This window comes from Triplophysa rosa, linkage group LG17, assembly GCF_024868665.1.
Source record: "Triplophysa rosa linkage group LG17, Trosa_1v2, whole genome shotgun sequence".
NCBI lineage: Eukaryota > Metazoa > Chordata > Actinopteri > Cypriniformes > Nemacheilidae > Triplophysa > Triplophysa rosa.
Window position 1 is genome coordinate 20,075,901 of NC_079906.1, and position 20,612 is coordinate 20,096,512.

A 20,612-nucleotide genomic window follows, 5' to 3' on the forward strand; every position below is an offset into this window, starting at 1 on the left:
TGACTGCTAATATGACTGATTGAGCAAGGAACGATGTGTTCATGGTTTTGAAATTAGCATGGCACAGACCGAGACATATAAGACACAATTCACTTAGATCGAATGCTTAAACTCTATCACATAAACAGGAGAGTTGTTTTGAATAGAAGTGATTTGGCAAAAGAATCACATTTTACGATCACCTCCTATTTCTACGCTTTGAAGTTCCTTTAACAGACTTACTAAAATAACCTGTAGCTGGACTGCGCTCTCAAATAATGCCAAGTCTCTTTCGTGAAAGCACTGCTGAATGAAGATAAGAATAGAATCTGATGTTGCCGTTTGTGTATGCTAAAGATGTCAAAATGATCGAGCTGATAAACTGCACTTGGACGGAGAGAGAGGGTGTATTTGTGTACAACCTCATATGTGACCTTACCCCTAATACTACAGTATCAGATCCGTTTATTTACTATTTTGAATTACAAAAACTATTCTTTGAATCCTTTATTGTCCAGTTTCAACATTTGGTGTCTGTATACATTCACAACATACACATGCTAAAATTGAGGCATTTTTACACCATGCATTTCATTTAAGAATGCCTCAACCTGAGCATGTGTATGCATGCCTATATTGTAAAAATATATTCCGAGCATGTGTCTGCTATATGCAAGAGAACATGAATGAGCATTAGTGCATGTGTTTACATGTTACGTACCCATGCGGGGGGAGTCAGTCCCACAAAAGTGTAACTTTTCCAGAGCGTGTGTCTTCCATATAAAGCGTTTCAGGAGTGTTCTGCTCAAAGCCGTCGATTGGAGAGGAGATTTCACTCACAGAGCTCAGCATTAGCTTCAGCGGTGGTGCTTCTGTCGTTTATCTGCGTGTCCTGCACAGCTGCAGAGAGGTGAGACAAGGGCAGAGAAAGAGAGAGAGAAAGAGTGAGAGACCATTGATAAAGTTAACTACTGTGCATTTTTGTGCATGCTTCTGGACACACACACTACTGTTCACAGTTTTAAATGCAAACTGCATGCAACTCATTTTTGCGTGGTTTGTTAGGCTCATCGCTCATGCAGTGATTTGTAAAGAAATGCATATGTTTGAAAGGTTTTCCAAATAAGCAAAAAGAAGAAAAGAAAATCTAAACTGTTGCACCACATCACATAGCAGATTTTTTTTGTTTGTTTGTTTTACATTTTGTTGTACTTTTGGAACAATTCGGAAACGCATTAGTATTTCTAAAAATGTTATCTGCAGGGCATTTCTTAAAATCATTAAATCATTTCACTGAGCAGGCAAGTGTTATTTTTCTAATACAATAAGCAGACAACAATGTTTATTGCATTAGAAAAAAAAAACACAAATGTATTGTAGATAACAACCGACATGTTGTGCATAGCATAGAATGCAAGTAAGAATTATTTGTTTGGTCGGCTGGTCTTAACATGCGAGACATGTAAACATGCTTTGCATACTTGCAGAGTATCAGAATACAAAAGCACAGCAGGTTTAGAATGATCTGGAATGCATGTAGTAAGTGTTTAGGAGATGAGAGGGTATGTGCCGATTGTACAGCGATGACAGGAACATTGTAAGAGATTTAAGAGGAAACACACAAACAGGCTTTGTGGCTCACAGCTACACGCACACACTGTTGCACGAAAAGTTTAAAAACGTTATGCTCTCTTATAATAAAATTAGTATTCTATAACAAACAATGCTTTGCACTGATTGTGTAATTGATATTAATAGAGTAACAATATATCTGCTATAATATGTTTCAAAAAATGTTGGTTTGGTTAAACATAACATATGCTAAAAATAAAGAAATGCTTATCGGTTTTACTTTGCACACATAAAATAATGCAAAAGTAATATTAAGCCAATTCAATGGTACATTTAACAACGGGCACAGTTTGGAGAACAGTTCTGACACAGAAACTGAACTTGACACTCTCTCAAGTGTGTAAGAAACTATTGTTTTGTTTTCCAGTACAGTGAGATGATTGAACTGGGCTCAGTGGAGGAGGGCAGCAGTCTGATAGAGGAGCTCATAGAGTTAACATCACAAAGTGTATGCAGGCTGGAGATTAAAGAACATTTCAACATTATTAAAGAGATCGGCCGGGGCAAGTATGGCCGTGTGCTGCTGGTCACCCACCGGTGTAAAGGTAAAGTCACTCAAAACATGTATATACTGTGGCATAAAACACCTGACTGATTCAGAAAAACACTAAATCATTTAATCCCTAAAAACATTTCTGTCGGGACCACTGTCGTCAATTATTTAACGATAGCATATATTTAGTTTGGCGGAATGAAACTGTTCTGGGCAAACTCTCTGACCGTCCAAGCAGCCTTGCATGGACATAGCAGGAGCGCAGCAATACATGTCCCCCCACCTGGGGAACCAGAACAGTTCCTGATGAATAACAGGATTAAATTAAAAGATCAAAAGATACAGGCAGATAAGGAGGAGATGGGGATGGAGGTGGGGTTTAAGTGCAACACGATTAAGCAGCTGATAAGGAGCAAAGAAATGCAACTTAAATAGGACGCAGTCTAGTGTGTGATGTATAACTATTGGTTAACGGTGATAAGCTGATGCAAGCTGAACTCACGTGACCTGCCAGAACTAACGCTACGCTTAATTTACGGCAACAATACATGGAGTGCATTGTGCAATCAGCCTCCTAATGAGCAATTTTATACACGGTTTCCTCGGCCCGAAGTTAATTTCCGGTCTGTGTTTGGTTATAATAAAACAATTTATTTTAGATTTAATTAATATATAAATTTGAATATTCTATTGTATATTAATTGTATTAAATTACATTAAAACTACTCAACAGTTCTTTGTGGACGTCTACCGAAAGTTAAGTTTTTGCATCATTACGTTTGTTTATGTTTTTGTTGCTGAAACCGTCTATATATTATACATTATATAATTCAGAATTTTAGAATACTACATTTTTACGAAACAATACATGCGTTTTAAAAATCCTGTCATGAAACGTTCAGTGTTTCAAAACACAAGAACTTTTACACGTTATACAACAATCAAGTATTAAAATAACTGCAAAATAATGCTAAGAGGAGCAATTAGAATGAACATGTAGTCATAATTTACTCACCGCCATGTTTGACTTCGTAAAACAAGTATTATTGTCAAACTAGACGCACATTCGACATAATCCATGATATGAGCCATCTAAAATAGTCTTTAGGAATCAAACCAAACATGAACCGCTTTAACACATTCTAAGCTTCTCACCTGTTTCCATCTCACGTGCAGGTGAGTTTGCCGAGTTTGAAGTTCGGTCTCGGCTTCCGTAGAAATTAACAGAAAACGCCCGTTCATGTTAGCGCATATGAGACATGAATAGATTTTTTTAATGCCAAAGGAATATAAAAATATGGATTTGAAAGGTTAATAAAAAGCTAATTAGGCTACTTTTTATATTTCCCTAAAAAAACAAATACTGTACTAATACAGTACTTCAATAAATATTACGATTTGATATCACCATCATTTTGACGAGGAACGCTATGCGTCCAACGCAATGCACATCTGTGCTGTAAATTAATGTCATTTTAATCAAACAGGCTTCTTTTTCATATTCCTATGATGATAGCCTATTATTTAAAATCACGATTTATTTTAATCTAGAGACTGACTAAACCTAATCCAAAAACACAAAGTCTTCTGTTCATCTAACAGGAACGCCAATGGCCCTGAAAGTGTTGCCCAAAGCTTCGACCAAACTGCAATGTTTCCTGAGAGAATATTGCATCTCACTGCTGCTGTCCTGTCATCCCTGTATCGTGGGCCTGTTCGGCATCGCCTTTCAGTCAAACGAGCACTACGGGTTCGCTCAAGAGCTGGTCGTGGGTCGAGATCTGTTCGCCATCATTCAGCCACGGGTGGGTGCTCAAACGTCATCATTCACAAACTCTAAATAATGCAATAATAATCACCTATTAACGTGATGAGTGTATCAGTGTTTCTTGTAATACGCATTTGAATGTCCCATGAGATTATTTTTATGATCTTATTAAACTTTGTGCTATATTAAAGTAAAATTAAAACTGGAAAGTTTTTACAATGCCATTTTGTTATTTGCTTGTAAAATGGTTTTTAAAGTGATAGTTCACCCAAAAATGAAACCTATATAATCACCCTCTTGTCGTGTCAAACCTTTATGACTTTAACACAAAAACAAATATTTTGAAGAATGTTGTTATCTGGCACTCATTCAATTGCATTGGTTTTATGTCCATTCAATAGAAGTGAATGGGTGCCACCGCTGTTTGGTTAGCAACATTCTTCAAAATATCTGCTTTTGTGTTCTGCAGAAGAAAGAAAGTCATACAGGTTTGACATGACAAGAGGATGAGTAAATAATGACAGAATTTTAGTTTTGGGGTGAACTTAAATGAGTGTATAGTGTTTTAACCCTTGTGGCCTTGTCCCAAATCAAATCCTGAAAATTATCCTTTTTTTAAAGATATGTTAATCAGAAACTTTTTAATTGTAATAACTTACTGAGGATGAAAGTTGCTTGAATGACGAGCTAGAGATAAAATATAAAGCGTGTGGTGTGATACGGTAAACAAAACATTACTTTACAAACCAGATGTACTGTACACATTCCCTAAAGAACTGTATTAACCATGTTTTGGGGTAGATTGTTTACTATTTAACCTTAATTTTACTACAAATACCATGGTAAAATGCGTGAAAAAAATGTTTTTAGGATTTTAGTGATATGCCACTGATATAATACATTACATTACATTTTTCCACAGAGAGAATAATATATAAAATCTCAGATGTGTTGAAAATGACATTTTGTTTGATCACAAAAAAAAACAGATGAAAAAATGTCACAGCCATGTGACTAAAAACACAAACTCACTCCCAGTGGTCTGTACTACATGCTCCGTTTACACAGCAGGCATGTTCACATGCTCTTTGGACTGAATAAGAAGCGGAGAGTATGTCTGACATATTTCACATGTTCACATGTCCTCTTAGAAAACCTTGGAGGGTGTAATGTGCTAGTAAAGAGCAGACCAGCTGCTTTACTCTGTCAGCAATCGGGTCTCTGTCACTTCAGCAAATCCAGTGAAACTCTAAGCCAGACAACTTGGAAAGATTCAAAGGGGAAATAAAACACCAGGGTTGCCTAAACTCATCAACCTTATATTTAAATTTATAATGTTATGATGTGGTCATGTGAATCATTTACAAACTGTTAAATCTAAAAAAAGAAACTATATAACATATTGTGCGGTTTACTTGATTTTACTCATCAAGTTTATTGTCTGTATCTCTCAAGGTGGGCATCTCAGAATGTGCAGTCAAACGCTGTGCGGTCCAAATCTCCAGCGCTCTCGAGTTCATCCACCAGCGTGGCCTGGTGCACCGCGATATCAAACCCGAGAACATTCTCCTGCTGGACAACCACTGCCAGCGAGTCAAACTGGCTGATTTCGGCCTCACCCAGAGACACGGAACCTTCATCCGTTACATATCGGGCACGCTGCCGTATATGGCCCCGGAGCTGTGCGCCATGGTCCTGGAGGAAGGCCAGACGGAGGTGAAAGCTCCTCCACTCAGCGTGCAACCTAGTTTAGACACATGGGCGTTTGCCGTTCTGCTTTTCTGTATTCTCACTGGGTTCTTTCCTTGGGAGCGCTGCGATGACAGCGACGATTTCTACGAGGAGTTCGCAGATTGGCGCAGGGTGCCCGACACGACCTCCGTGCCATCTCAGTGGAAAAGGTTCACTCCCATGTGCATGGAGATGTTTAAAAGGATGTTAGTGCTGGATGCCAGTGAGAGGTGCTCGGTATGGGAGGTCAAAGGTTATGTGGGTAAGGACTGGGTCAGAGCGAAGGACATCAACGGATGGGTCGGGGAAAACGGGGAGGTCGGTACCCGCACACCGAGTCCTTGCAGAAGCAGCCACAGTGGTGAATAATGAGTCATGCGATTCATGGAACAGCAAGATTTGGTGCTTCCGGTACAAAACTGGTTCCTTTTTATTATCAATACATAACCTCCTGACTTTCTTTTCTATTAGAGAAATGTATAGATTTGTGTACATAGTGTCAAAGCTTTAAAAAATCTTTCACTTCGCCATTTATGACCTTTTCTTGCAACCCCGTTCATTCATCATTCACACGCATACAGAAAATAGCTCTTCAACCTTCTCTGTCAAACTTTCAATAATCTCCTGGCATCTGTTACAGTTGGTGAGGTATTGATGGATCCTGACGTGGTGTTTGTTTTGGTCACGCTCCAGAGAGACTGTCCCGGTGGGGTGTCTTCATTCTGGAGGTCAGGGGGTGATGTGGCTGAACTCCTGAGCGCAGCAGCTCCTTTTGCTATGCTGCATATTTAGGGAGTTACACTTACCAAGATTGTGTTACCTCCATCCCAGGGTGGCCCACACACTTATCATCAAAGGTCTTCATAACTAAATCCCACACTGAAAAAAATTACTTAAGAATGACTAGAATTTACTTAATAAAATCTTTGTAACAATTTGCAAGTTTTTTTAATCGATAAAAACAGGGTCATAATTATATTAAGTATATTTTCATAATTTATTTTCATAAAATCTACTGAGGCACACAATCATTTTTTTCAGTGCAAAATGCATGTCAGCAGATAGATGAGAGATGTTCTTTTTTTATATTTACGTGTATAGTGGTTGCCTAACGTATTAGGACAAAGTTACACTTTAAAGCTATGAAATGTTAAAATAATTCAAAGCAGATTTTATTTCAAAGAAAGACTTTTAGAGAAAATAAGTTGGCAAACAAGAAAAGATCCAAAAGAGATTCGAAAAAGATTCAAAGAACAGATAAAACAATAAATCTAATATATATACAGTATATATATATATATATATACAGTATATATATAAAATTAATTTTTTTAAATATATATACACTATATATACAAAAGTATTTTTACATATTTGAACTTTGTCCACATTTACTACACCTGCATGAACTTGAGAGAAATTCTATCATAAAAAGGGTGTTTTTACATTTTTTTTGAAGAATAGTTACAAATTTATGTGAGATCAGGCTGAAAAAAACCTTAAAAACTCTGCTTAAAATGGCTTAAAACCTCCAAAACAAAATACTAGCTAAAAAGAAAATAAAAAGTGTAATTTCCTAATAAGGAATGTTCTCACTCAGACGTTTGGCCAATGCTTTCTAAAGTTCTTTCAAAGTTATCAAAAATGGAAAGGAACAGTTCACCCAAAATAAAAATTCTGTCATCATTTACTCAACCTTGAGTTGTTCCCAAATCCATATCGAAATTTCTTTGTCTGGTGAACCCAGAGAAATATATCTGGACGAATGCTTGTAACCAAAATGATCTTCGACAAAAATGACAATGGTAGTCAAAAGTGCCCCAGAACGGTTTGCTTTCCTACATTCTTCAAAATATCTTCTTTTGTGTTCATCAGAACAAACAAATGTATACAGATTTAGAACAACTGGAGGGTGAGTAAATGAAGACAGAGTTTTAAATTTTGGGGTAACTATCACTAAGTGTCCGAATTCATTTTGGCAGACCAACAATTCACAACAATGCTGCTGTCGCTAGTAAACATGACGATATGGTGTCTCTTCCTGGAACTCAGACTCTGTCTGACACCTGCTGCGGTGGAAATGAAGTCATCACATATTCACAGCAGTATCAGACTGTGCGACTACATCCATACAAGCTTTTAATTGGCCAATAACTGCCACTCACTTCTACAAGACAGGTGAGCACAGGTGGATCATTATTAGATTATATTAACCCGGGTCACGAGTTTGATTCCCAGGGAACACATAATGTACGTTAAGCTGTTTGGGACGTAAGCATCTGCCAAACTAATAAATGTAAACTCTGACAGACTTGACAAGTCATCTGTCATTTACACTTTTTATGTGTTTTACGACGATACTAAAATATCACCCAGCGCAGTGGCCGCAGTAACGTGAGTCAAACTAAATTTTCACAGCTCAAGTTTATAGCCCATAAATTCAAGTTACAGATATATGAATTGCTTATTCACTACTACGGCAGTAGGCTATAAAGTTGCATACTATAAATTTACCATTAAATTCTTCTTTTGGGGGAAAATTTGATTTGCAATAAAAAATGATTGTGATTTTTTAGATTACGCCGATATTTAATCAGAATTAAATTAACTTTAAAATATAAAGGTGCATATATTCAAACTCGAAGCACGGGTAAATTAAGTCTCTGGTTAATTTACATCTTTTTAAACTTTTTTTTAGATGTTTTTTATCAGAAAACAAGCAAGAAGTCAGTAATGCCTTTTTTTCTAAAATACGAGTTACAATAAGTTGTCATTATTTTGAAATACATTCCCAATTTTGTCCCATGTAGCAAAGTGTGAACGTATAAAAATCATGTGATTGGTTATATGACACATCCCATGTGCTCTGAGGGCCAGTTTTCATACCACCAGCCTACATGGAAGGCCAAAGAGATGACGTGTCCCATTTTACAACCAGCGCCTCATGCAGAGCAGTGCTACTCACAGTAAATCTTTGTGGTGTTATGGAAAACTTCATCTGGCGTCCAGTCTCGCAGCCAGCAGAATTTTATAATACCAATCCACAGGCATGTTTGTGATGAAGGTTATTTTCTGCTCTCACAGGTTGTTGTTTGCCCGGACGCGTGGAAACTTTGAGCAAAGCATCATATGAGATATGTTAAGACTCATTTCATGAGTGTCACACATTAACAATAATATGCATGAATGTTGTTTATGGGTTGTCATTAGGTTTATAGTCTGCATGTCGAGAAAATGTTTTAAAATAATTAAAGGGCCAGATATAAAAAAACGTTTAGAAGATTATAAGTGACTCTTGGTAATAACATCCCTGGGCCTTCTATAAAAGATGCAGAGCGACAATGATAAATGCAAGTACGTTTGCAGGGGCCAAAGGATTTTGTGGACATCAGCACAGGTTTACTGTACCTTAGTGATCTTAAGCTCTTCATGGAAAAGACCGAATGTTAAATAAATCCTGGATAATCCTCTCTGAATTTCAGAATGTTCCCTGTCCTATTTCGAGATTCGACTCCCTGCAGACACATCATTGGCTTGCTCTTCAGAAGAAACATGTTCTGTTTACACATAGCACTTATAAATGAGTCCCTCTGGATAATGACATGCGAGCTTCAATGGCTTCACAAAGACGAACAGGAAACGGCAGTTATAATACAACACAGCTGTCGGTTCATGTGTACAGTAAATGTGGGACTGATGAGTAACACAAGTCATCAAAACACACAGTTTACATCAAAAACACATTCTTGATGAAATACAGAGAGCAAACTCGTGTGCTGTGTATCAAACTATAGTGTTATGTAATAATACAGTTTAACAAGCAGCACCAGAGCGGGTCTCCACACACACGCCCTTCAAGTTTCTCTGACAGCAGGCATTCATTGGAGAGACATGAAGCTGGCTCTTCAAAAACATGCCATAATGTAATAGAATCCCAGCAGTCAAAACAGTTCATGTCAAATAAATGTTCAAATCAAATCTGTTTGAAGCACTTTGATTCCAAAGCAAGCTAATGAAATGACAGACCAAAGTTTCACAAGAGCAAATTGTTTGAGTTTGTTACAATCATGTATAATAAATGCAAAATAGGAAGATTTGATCTCATGTGAAATGATAGAATTCATTTTAATGGAAAAGAAGCTCTTGAAAAGCAATGTTTAGAAAGATGAAAATGAATACAACACTTTATGGATGCTCATGAATAAGCCGGGATAAAACGGCTTTTTACATTTTGGGCACTGCACAAAAAGAAAGAAAGGCAGTTGCGTAAACGCTAAAACAAAACAAAGCCATAAAATCATAAAATTCATTCATATTAATACAGTATACAATGCCCTATTATCAAAATGGTAAAAAATGTAGGTTAAAGGGAGCCATAATATTTGATAAACAAGCACATGGGGGTAGGGAATACATCAAGTTCTATAAATATCTCTATAGACATCTGGTCAGAAATTCCTCAAAAAATCATTTAAACAACCTATAATGAAGCAGTTGTCTCTTCTACTCAGTATCTTAAAGATTTTTCGCAAATAAACAAATAAAAAATACAACATGTGTCCTTCTAATATTTTCTCCAACTTACAGGGATAGTTCACCCTACAATGAAAAGGGTCATTTTCTCATTCTAATGTCATTTCAAACCTGTTTGAATTTCTTTTTACAGCAGAACACAAAAAGAAGATATTTTGAAGAATGTTGGTAACCTGCCCGTTGACTTGCATTGGTTTTGTGTCCGTACAATAGAAGTCAATGGGTATAGACGTTGTTCAGGTTACCAACATTCTTCAAAATATCTTCAAAGAAAGTCATACAGGTTTGAAAGGACAGGAGGGTGAGTAAATGATGACAGAAATTTCGTTTTTGGATTTAACTTTATAAATGAACTTAATGTGGATTCCCATGGTTACTCATCATTCTGGTTGGGCGTGAACATCTACCTCCACTACCTCAATATTTGCATTTGTTTCAGCATCCATGATTACATCAGCTTGGGCTGGCGGGTCTGCCGTAGGAGTCCCTGCATTCTCATTGGCCAGAGGCTCTCCGGGCATGGCATCATCATAGTCTTGCTCTCCTTCTATCTCCACTTCATAGGTGACCTCATCTGCAAAAGTCACAGGCATTCTCACATGTGCATAAAAACCAAACACACGCACGCGCACGCACGCACGCACGCACGCACGCACGCACGCACACACACACACACACACACACACTGATGAGGTGTGAATTGTAATGCTGTACCAAGCAAGGTCTCAGGTCTCTTGGGAAGCAGTGGAAGGCCAGGGTCGTCCTCATCGTGCGTTTGAGAATGGGAGACGTCATGGGCTTGTTCCTCAATGTCATCATATTCTGTCCCAGTAGAACCTGCACTTTTATCATCTGCATCATCCTCTCCTGGTAAAAAAAAACTGATTAGATACACAGATAGACCAAAAGACAGAACAGAAGACAGAATGACAAATAGAGCAATAGACAGACAGACAGATCTCACCTTTTCTGTTGGTTATGGGAGCATCCACCTCCTCATAATCGTCCTTTTCAAACAATGACATCTTTTCCTCAGAATCTGAAAAATGAGCTTGCCTGGTATTAATATCTTTAATTCAAGTAAAAAATGTAGATGCATTTTTAATGCTTTATTTATTGCCGATAGATGTCATTTGCAAATGTTTTACATGCACGAGTAACACTCCATAAACCATTAGAAAAAGCATTATAATGAAAATAAGAAAATAATTATAATGGCAGACCTCTGTCCACTGTTTCCATGTTATTCATCTCATTTGCATTTAAGCTTTTGTCTTTGGCATCTTTTTGTCCGTAGCGTCTTACTAAAAAAAGCAAAATCAAACAATTATGAATTTGAAGGAGGATAAAAGATTTGGGTAGGTTAAGATTGCATTATTATATTTTAGATTTACATAAATAGAAAGCAATTCAAATTTTAGTTAGACAAGTATTGGGAAACGCTGCCCCCAACAGACTGAAACGATCATTTAAATGTACTCAAAATACAGAACTGTGTGTTTCTGCATGGTGCAAGTTGTACATACAGGCTGAAAGTCGATTTCTCTGTGAAATCACACCCAGCAATCCCAGAATGCCCAGCAAAACACCGACTATCAGACCGACGTTTACTTGAGTTTTTTCCGCATGACCTGCCATTTAAAATACACAGTTTAAGCCACTAAAGCAAAATGTTCGGCTTTACAAAAAATAAACAAGGAGAGGTGAAATAAACAATAAAAAGCTAAATATGATTTCGGTGTAAGTACTGGATATACTGGATTTACCTTCACATGTGATTTCAGCCCGTCGATTTTGGCATTTTTCATTCTCATCTTTTTGTAAAAGCCGCACACACTGATTCATGTTTTGGTGCTTTTCAGGGCACGTGACTGTCACCTGTATATCTTTAGCCATCTCGTTTAATTGTCTTTCATTCAGTGTCTGACCATTCTTGCAGTCGAGTGCTTCACAAACCTTCTCACGATCAGAATCACTAATGTCTGCACAGACATATTCCCATTGATTTCGAAATTTGACCCCAAGAAACCCGCCACATTTTTCTGTGGTGCTGAACTGAACAATCTCTGTGCAACAAAAAAGTGGGAGTCAATTATTCATACAGCTATATATACAACACAAACAACAATTAAAGGGATAGTTCACCCAAAAATGACAATTCTGTCATCATTTCCTCACCCTCTTGTCATTTTAAACCTGTATGAATTTATTCTGCAGAACACAAACGAAGATTTTTTGAAGAAAGTTGCACCCATTCACTTGCATTGATTTTGTGTCCATACAATAGAAGTGAATGGGAGCCGGCGCTGTTGGTTAACAACGTTCTTCAAAATATCTTCTTTTGTGTTCTGCAGAAGAAAGAAAGTCATACAGGTTTGAAATGACACGAGAGTGAGTAAATGAAGACAGAATTTCCATTTTTGGATGAACTATCCCTTTAAGAGGCCACTTCAGTTTAGAGATGACAGAGCAAGCCAAAAGCTGTGATAAAAATTAAATATTCATTCACAATTTCTTTTTGCCACAATACACTCAAATATCTGAAGCATGGTGTTGTTAAAAAATAATAGTATGCAAGATGTGCAAAATTTGTTTTTACCAGTTTGACCAGTTTTCAGTGACTATAAATGCTATATAAATGCAAATAATGTAACATACCTGTATATATTTTTGGAAATGCTCACAAAACAGAAATGATCAATTTTACTTAAACATGAACCTGTGAGCAGTACATTTAGAAGTAATTTTGTGAGTGGTCTTTTCATTTTTTGCTGGATTTATATATACGACTATTTTTATTATTTTGCACAAAACAATACCAAAAGTTGGCTTTCTAAGCGTTGATATCAATCTTTGACATGGCCTTAATACTAACACTATAATACGTAATACTAGGTTATATTTTCACAGAATATTCTTTACATTATGTAGGACTAATGATTTTTTTTACATTACATTATAATGATTTGATGTAGAAAGCAGAAAAAAATCACAAAAAATGACTTAAGATAGGCGTATATATTTACGCTTTAGGTAGCGTTCAAAAGACCCAGAACGTGGATTTTTTTCTGAACGTACATGTCTTAATGTATATCAGATATAGATATATATTTATATAGATTGATATATATTTACGAATGTCTCTGGTTCTTTACTTTTGGAGCAACTATAAATGTTTATACTGTATACGTACAGTATACTTACTCTGACAGGCCACAGAGGTGATGTGATCACACGTGCCTTTCCAAGAGTAGCACTGCCACAGAAATGTCTCGTGTCCAATACAGCTGAAATACCAGCCGTTGGTTTTATTAGCAATCGACCTCTGCGTGTTTTGGATGGCGTTACCACAACCCATGTTGTTACATAACTGATTAAAAATGAGTTCCTTCTCTTTAGAAACATAAACAGCACACACAGGCTCCTTATCTATGAGCATGTCCCCAGTGCATGGGCTCGAGAGGGTGACTTCTGGACGTTTACCTGAAAAAGAGAAAAACCAGAGAATCAACCATTACAGCAAATGCCATCTAGGATCAGACATGAGGCAGGACATGAATTTTACAACACATTACTGTACAGTTTTGTCCATATAGTTCCTACCATCACATGTGATGTTTAACTGCTTTTGCTCTATAATCTTCTGATCATCTCTCTCGCATTCCCATATATTCTTCTTCCCTGAGCAATTATAGGTCTTGTTCCACCATTCTGTGGTTTTCATTGGCTCTTCGGAATGATTTTTGTAGTTTCCGCACTGTAGATACTCGCACAACACCTGTCCTTCCTCTTTGGTCCACCCTTGGTTACTGACAAGCTTTGTACCTGTTGTTTTTTCTCCTGTGGAGCTCAGAGCGTGTACAGGACCACTGCATGCATTTCTGTTCTTATAGAGAAACAATCTGGTCCATCCTGATACACGAGGAGCAGAAACATCAGATGTCATCTACAGTATCTGTTTGTGTGTTTAAATGTCAATAATACTGATCTTTGCTTATTAGGACTGAACATTTAAATATGTGATCCTGGACCACACAACCAGCCATAAGGGTCAATTTTCTGAAATGTTTACATCATCTGAAAGCTGAATACAGAAGCTTTCCATTGCTGTATGATTTGATGCTAGGACAATATTTGGCCGAGATACAACTATTGGAAACATTGGAATCTGAAGGTGCGAAAAAATCAAAATATTGAGAAAATCGCCCTTACGCTCTAAAAAATAAATGGTGCTATATAATATATAATCATAGGGGAATTTGTGTGCTATATAGCACCCTTTCTTGGTGCTTCAGGGGTTCTTCAGAGGTTCTTTGGGGTGACCGAGGTGCTATATAGCACCGTTGCCATACAAAAAACCTGTTAAGCCCCTTTATGGTTTTATATAGCACCTCAGTCATCCCAAAGAACCGCTGAAGAACCACTGAAGCACCAAAATATGGTTCTATAATAAAGCACTAAAAGTGGTTCCCCTATGATTACGAGCCAAGAACCACTTTTAGTGCTATATAGCACCATTGAACATTTTTAAAAACGAAGTTGGAAATAAACTCTTCAAATATACCCGCGCTGCTTATGACTGGTCCAGGCTCACATATGGATACAATCAAATTTTGTGTCACTAGTTTTGCGCGCAGAAAATTTCTGCACACAGAGATTCCAGAAAAAATATGATATGATAAATGCATACCTGAACATTTGAGATAGCCAGCAACGCAATCTTTTTTTTCCAAGTTATTGAGGTTACATTTGGCAACTGAGTCTGGGTTACGTTCACATTCGATTCCTGACAGACCTTCAGTTTGGGACAGTCCATACCGAGCCACGTCAACAGATTCAGCCTGACCACAGTTCAGTTCCCTGCAGACTGTATTCTGAAGACCTTTATCAAGACTGTCCTTGCAGACGGGCATCCTTTTCCCAGCATAATACAACGTCACATTTCCAGCACATTTGTCTCTCGGATCTATCAGTTCAACTTTAATACTGTCTGCAAAAAACAAAGTTTATTTGGGTTTTCATACAATGCTCAACCTTTAAAGAAATTTTTCACCTAAGTGTTATCAGCCTGAATGTTTCATTTTACTGAAAAATAATTCACGTTCTTGTTAATCAAATACTGAACTTCACATAACTTAGTATACTGTAGTATGCACATTACCTTTGCAAATTACTGATGCTGGATCCGAGCAGAAGGAGTTTTCGTTGGGAACAAAATTGCACATGCTCAGATTTTTCACCTCCCCTGAGCAGTACACGCTATAATCCTTCACTGGTGCGCTTTGTGTCTTGAAGGTGAACAGTGTCTTAACTGGATCTCCACAGCCCAGGTTTCCACAAAGCTTTTCAGAGTCACGTGTTCTCCAGGTGTTTCGGCAAACCCCTCCACACCCGTCATCTCTACATACTTCCACTGTCCCCCAGCATCTCTCCTTGTTGGGGTTTGAAAGCTTCACGATCACTGACCCTACAGCCACACAAACCAAATATATCTTTAAGAACATATGCATTTGTGACATTCTTATACAGACAATTTCTAATGTTAGTATCCTTCCACTCAGACCATTTAAGCTTTCTTTTTACTTGAACAAAAGCACTAGTACTACCAACATTTTTCAAAATATCTTCTTTTGTGTTCTGCAGAAGAAAGAAAGTCATAAAGGTTTAAATTGACAAGGAGGTGAGTTGCCAATGACAAAATTTTAATATTTAATAATATGGTTAATCCATGTTCCTATTTTGTCTCTGTTATTATATTCCCCTGTTTTGTTGTTTTACCCCCTCGTGGGTCTTTGTTTTGTGTTTAATTTAAATAAATCATTGTTTTCATGTCAAGCCGCCTGCGCTTGGGTTCTCTCCTTGTCCCTACCTGACAATTTTGGGGTGAATTAAACAAAGTATATATATATTTCAGTCTACTATTAAAACCATAGCTATAAACTAGCTGAACTCAACGTTTAAGTTTACTTAAAAGTACACTTTCATGAATTTAAAGTGGGCTAACTTAGTCAAGTACACTAGTACCATTTTAGTCCCTTTAACTATATTAGCTCTAGTACTTACGCTCTGCCATTTATTTTGCCAAACATGTCATCTTTACCAACGGTACTATTTACAGTTTACTAACACTGATGGCTTTGCAATGCATTAACACAAAAACTTCATGAATGAAATAAAAACCGTGTACCTGCACACTTGACAATGGGCTGGGTGGTGGTGTTATTTTCGAAAACCCCTTCGGATCCACACCGCATTTTTTTGCACAAACGAGAAGCCGTCTCATTGTTTTGCGATGCGTGTTTTACAGGTGAGCTGTTCTTACTGTCAAACGACAACTTGCGAACTCTTCCCTGGCAGGGCTGGTCACCTTCAAAGAAAATGAGTTCTTCCTCTGGGAAAAAATATGAAGAAATAGTATTTAAGTGCATGCAAAGAAATAAAAAAACTATCAAGACGTAAACACACAAAATAATATAGGCTATGTTATGTTATGTATGTGACATTTGCATATTATTTATTATTACCCATGAATAATCCGATTATTACTTACTTTGGCAAATTATTTCCTTTGTCTCCTGTTTGGCAAAAATGTCTTGATTTTTGTCTGATTTCTGGAGACATTCGTGAAGCTTTGCTGAAGAGCTTTTGCATCGGACCATCCAATCCCTCTCCACCTGTTTCCCCTCTATAAACAGTTCTTGAGATAAGTCACTCGATCCCCCACATTCAAGATGTTTACACACCACATCAGAGTTCAAAATCGTCCAGTCTTTGGAGCTAAAAGATTTCCAAGAACCCTACAGCTTTACCTCTGCACGTCCAGAACAGCGACTGAAACCATCACTCAGATGCACCTCCAGACTATCTGACATCATTATAACATAATTACAGTTCATTAAAAGAACATTCAAAAAAAGTCTTAGGTCATGTCCAGATTGAAAAAAGTTGAATGCATAATCATAATCGCATGTACCTGAACATATGACGGTGGTACTTTGACATTTGGTGTTCTGGTGTTTGGCCAGGCAATGCCACAGCGATTCTTCATCGCCTTGACACTCGACGTTACTCAGCCAGCCGTTTTCTATCCAGCTGCCCTGTTTCACATCCAACACCTCACCACATTTAAGCTCTCGACAGACCACTTTCCCCAGGTTACGGGACAGGGTGTCACTGTAACACACTCCACGCGCAGTGCCATTAACAACAACATCCACAGATCCAAAACACGCAGATGTAAAGTTGCGCAGCTTGACGTCGTCTGCAAACACACAAACTTAAGGTTAGTATTTGAGGTTAACATTCAATCAAACACGAATTATGTAGAACTAAAATGATACTTTAGCTGTAACGATATAGAGATAGAGAGTCTTTCAGCAAAATGCATTTGAATTGATGTATATTGAATTGGACAAGTTACCTGGGCACGTCAGGTGTACGCTGGCATTTGTATTTTCATGTGTAATGTTTCCAATGGCACCACAATTCATCTGAGCACATACGGTTTCAGGTGCAACGTCGATTTGCTGAAGAGAAACCCACGATCTTGTAGCGACACTGTACTCTTGCAACGACCCAGAGCAAAGATTGCTGCCATTCTGCAGACGAAATCTCCTGTGTTCTGTGCAGAAACGCACACATTTCCCTCTAAATGGCTCTCACCCGATGAACCCAAAGAACTTTGAGAGAGTAATAATATAATAGTGCGCACTTACTGGTGCAGATCACACTGGTGTATTCCGAGCAAGTGTCATTATATGGCCATTTCATACACTGCCATAAGAATTCTGTGTTGTCTTTTTCCTGAAGACACTGTAGGAGTCCACTGCGACTGCTCGGCTGAACTTGAAAAATGTCCGATTTGGAAATGTAATGACTTTCTCCACAATTAAGTTCCTTACATGCCCTGTTTGCTTTGTCCTCATCTGTCCAGAATTGAAATACATAATAAAACATAACTGAATAACTGTTCATCATTTTTTATTTTTAAATCATCTTTGTAGTATAGTTATATAGCTGTTCTTTAATTGTGAAAAGGTTGACATCCGAGCAAATCTTTACTGAATAAATTGCCCTCCAATGATTACAAATGACATTATTTCATTTTAGATCATTTTAAAGGGGTCATATGGCGCGAATACGTGTTTTTCTGTGTCTTTGGTGCGTTAGAAGTTGCCCATGCATGTATTAGACACGTAAAATTGCAAAAATAAAGTGTCGGAACAAAAGATGCATTCTATCTAAAAGCGAATGCTCACCCAGACCTGCCTGAAACGCCTCGTGTAGCCACACCCCCACAAATCTACGTCAGTTCATGGTATGATTTGACTAAGACCGCCCAAATGTATACGCAAGTAAGGTGGGCGTACCTGTCAGCACAATTGAAGAGGAACCTGATGTTCCAAATATGGTAAGAGACGTTACATTTCCGTCACACGCTTGCAGTATTCAACCAATCACTACGCACTGGTTAACTGGCCAATCATAGCACACCTCGCTTTTCAGAGAGATGAGCTTTGTTAAAAATCTGCGCGTTTCAGAGAGGCAGAGCAAAGAGGAGATACAAACATGCACGGTATGTGGAAAATACAGCGTGTATACGCATTGCATTACATCTAAAACAAACGATAATATTCATTTTAGCCATGTCGTATGACCCCTTTAATACAAACTAGACATACCTTGGTATTCAACACAATACAATATATTGCGGTAATAAACATGAACGGTATTGTTATAGTGCTCATTTGTTTAAGTACTTTATTATTCTAATTATTTCGATTTTTAGGACACACCATGAGCCAGTTCAAATTTACAATGCTATGTATACTGTAAATGGCTAAATCAAAATGAGTATGAATGAAAGAGACCATAGACTCCTGACAGAAATTAAGACATTTTTGCATGTAAAGCAGAAGTAAAATATTTTACATTCAAGTTCTATTTCTATATTTTTGTTCTTTAGCTGTGTTCGAGTGCATTTGAAATGACTTATTTGAAATTTGTATTTATTTATATTTAATGTTCATGTTCAAAAAAGTTTTCAAACAACAGTTTTTGTAACATAATTCAATACAACATGAGGTTCCAGCAATTATTGAAATTAAATAATTCCACAGTAAAGGCATCAGGACACTTTTTGGCCGACAGTGTTGCTTGAATGCTGAGGTGGGAAGTCCTTAAGTATCTGTCGTTTTTGGAAAAATACTGTACTGCATTTATTTTATACTGTTCACCACATTTTATAAATGTTTTAACACGTTTTTTTTCTTTTAATACTTAAGTAAAAATCTACTTTCATTTGACTAAAATAAGGTAAAATTGAGTAAAATTTGAAAGTACTTAAATAATGAATTTAATGAACATGTAGGCTATTTACCAAATGTAGTGCAGTAAAATGCATGATATATGCTTTATAATGTAGTGAATAAAAAATGTCCAAAGTAAAACCACTGACAAAATACAGACATTTGAAAATGTACTTGAAAGTAAAAATGCTCTTCAGTATTTGGTAGAACGTGCATGTGATGAAAAGTAAATTGGAAAATGTGCCAAGAAAGTGAAGTTCATTTGTTTATTAGAAATGTTTGGTGTCACTTAGATGTCCAAATACTTTAGAGATATTAATTAAACATAATTATTTATGCAAACTATAATGTTAAAAAATCTGTTGTTTGTTGGAGCCTCACACACTTACCCCACCCGGAGTTACAGATGCCAACAACACCGATCTGTGTTGAGAACTGAACCACACCAGCACATTTATCCATCTGCCCATTCATATTCAAACGCAGTCTAACACTTCCTATGTAAAACAAATATTACATGTGAAAATAACCATGAGCTCATCTATATTAATACAAAACATATTTATTCATCAGTAATCCTGTCGTAGTACCTACCAGCACATTCAACAGCAACAAAACTCTCTTTGCATTGTCCATCCATCGGTATAACATAGACGCAATCCTCAAGTCTCTCCGCTTTAGATGAACACTCTACGTGATCCATCCAGTATTTTTCAGGCGGAGGAGGATCTTTGTAAAGTGTCAGTTCTTTATCGGTACCCACAAGGCCCCCACACCCCAAAGATTTACACACCACCTCAGCGTTTCTGTCATTCCATCCATGATGACACACCAAACCCCACTCCTGTTTATAAAAGACCTCCAGTCGGCCTCGGCATGGGCTGTCGGACCCCCGTAAATCCAACCGATCCAGACCTGAAAGCAGATAGTAGAGAAAAAATTTAATAAAGAAAATTACACTCTTCAAAATGGTACTCTTGAAGAACTGTTCTTGGTTCTCCAGAGAACCATTAAGTCAAAGTTTCTTAAATGAACCATTTCGTTCTTACTTTTTCATAGTCTAAATAACCTTTCTTCCACTTTAGAACGTTTCGTGGAACAGAAAAGTTCTTCAGATGTTCGAGGTTTTTTCTTATGGAACAATACAGGCAAAAAAAATGGTTCTGCT

At 37.3% G+C, this 20,612-nt stretch overlaps 2 protein-coding genes across 2 annotated transcripts; one reads left to right on the plus strand and one right to left on the minus strand.

Moving 5' to 3' along the window:
* Window positions 1-786: 786 nt before the first annotated feature.
* si:dkey-8e10.3 (serine/threonine-protein kinase SBK1) lies at window positions 787-6,560 on the plus strand. The gene is made up of 4 exons (XM_057357229.1): window positions 787-889; window positions 1,979-2,156; window positions 3,707-3,909; window positions 5,328-6,560. Exons 2-4 carry the CDS (start codon window positions 1,988-1,990, stop codon window positions 5,970-5,972), a joined length of 1,017 nt encoding a protein of 338 aa, XP_057213212.1. The 5' UTR covers window positions 787-889; window positions 1,979-1,987; the 3' UTR covers window positions 5,973-6,560.
* A 3,956-nt stretch (window positions 6,561-10,516) lies between these two features.
* LOC130567623 (scavenger receptor cysteine-rich type 1 protein M130) lies at window positions 10,517-20,264 on the minus strand. The gene is given in 17 exon segments (XM_057355862.1): window positions 10,517-10,710; window positions 10,851-11,003; window positions 11,101-11,175; window positions 11,360-11,440; window positions 11,663-11,767; window positions 11,903-12,202; window positions 13,341-13,619; window positions 13,740-14,048; window positions 14,932-15,126; window positions 15,298-15,603; window positions 16,324-16,527; window positions 16,687-17,001; window positions 17,110-17,397; window positions 17,557-17,757; window positions 17,852-18,061; window positions 19,834-19,941; window positions 20,039-20,264. Coding segments are annotated over 17 exon segments (3,432 nt in total). The 5' UTR covers window positions 20,148-20,264.
* Window positions 20,265-20,612: the final 348 nt, after the last annotated feature.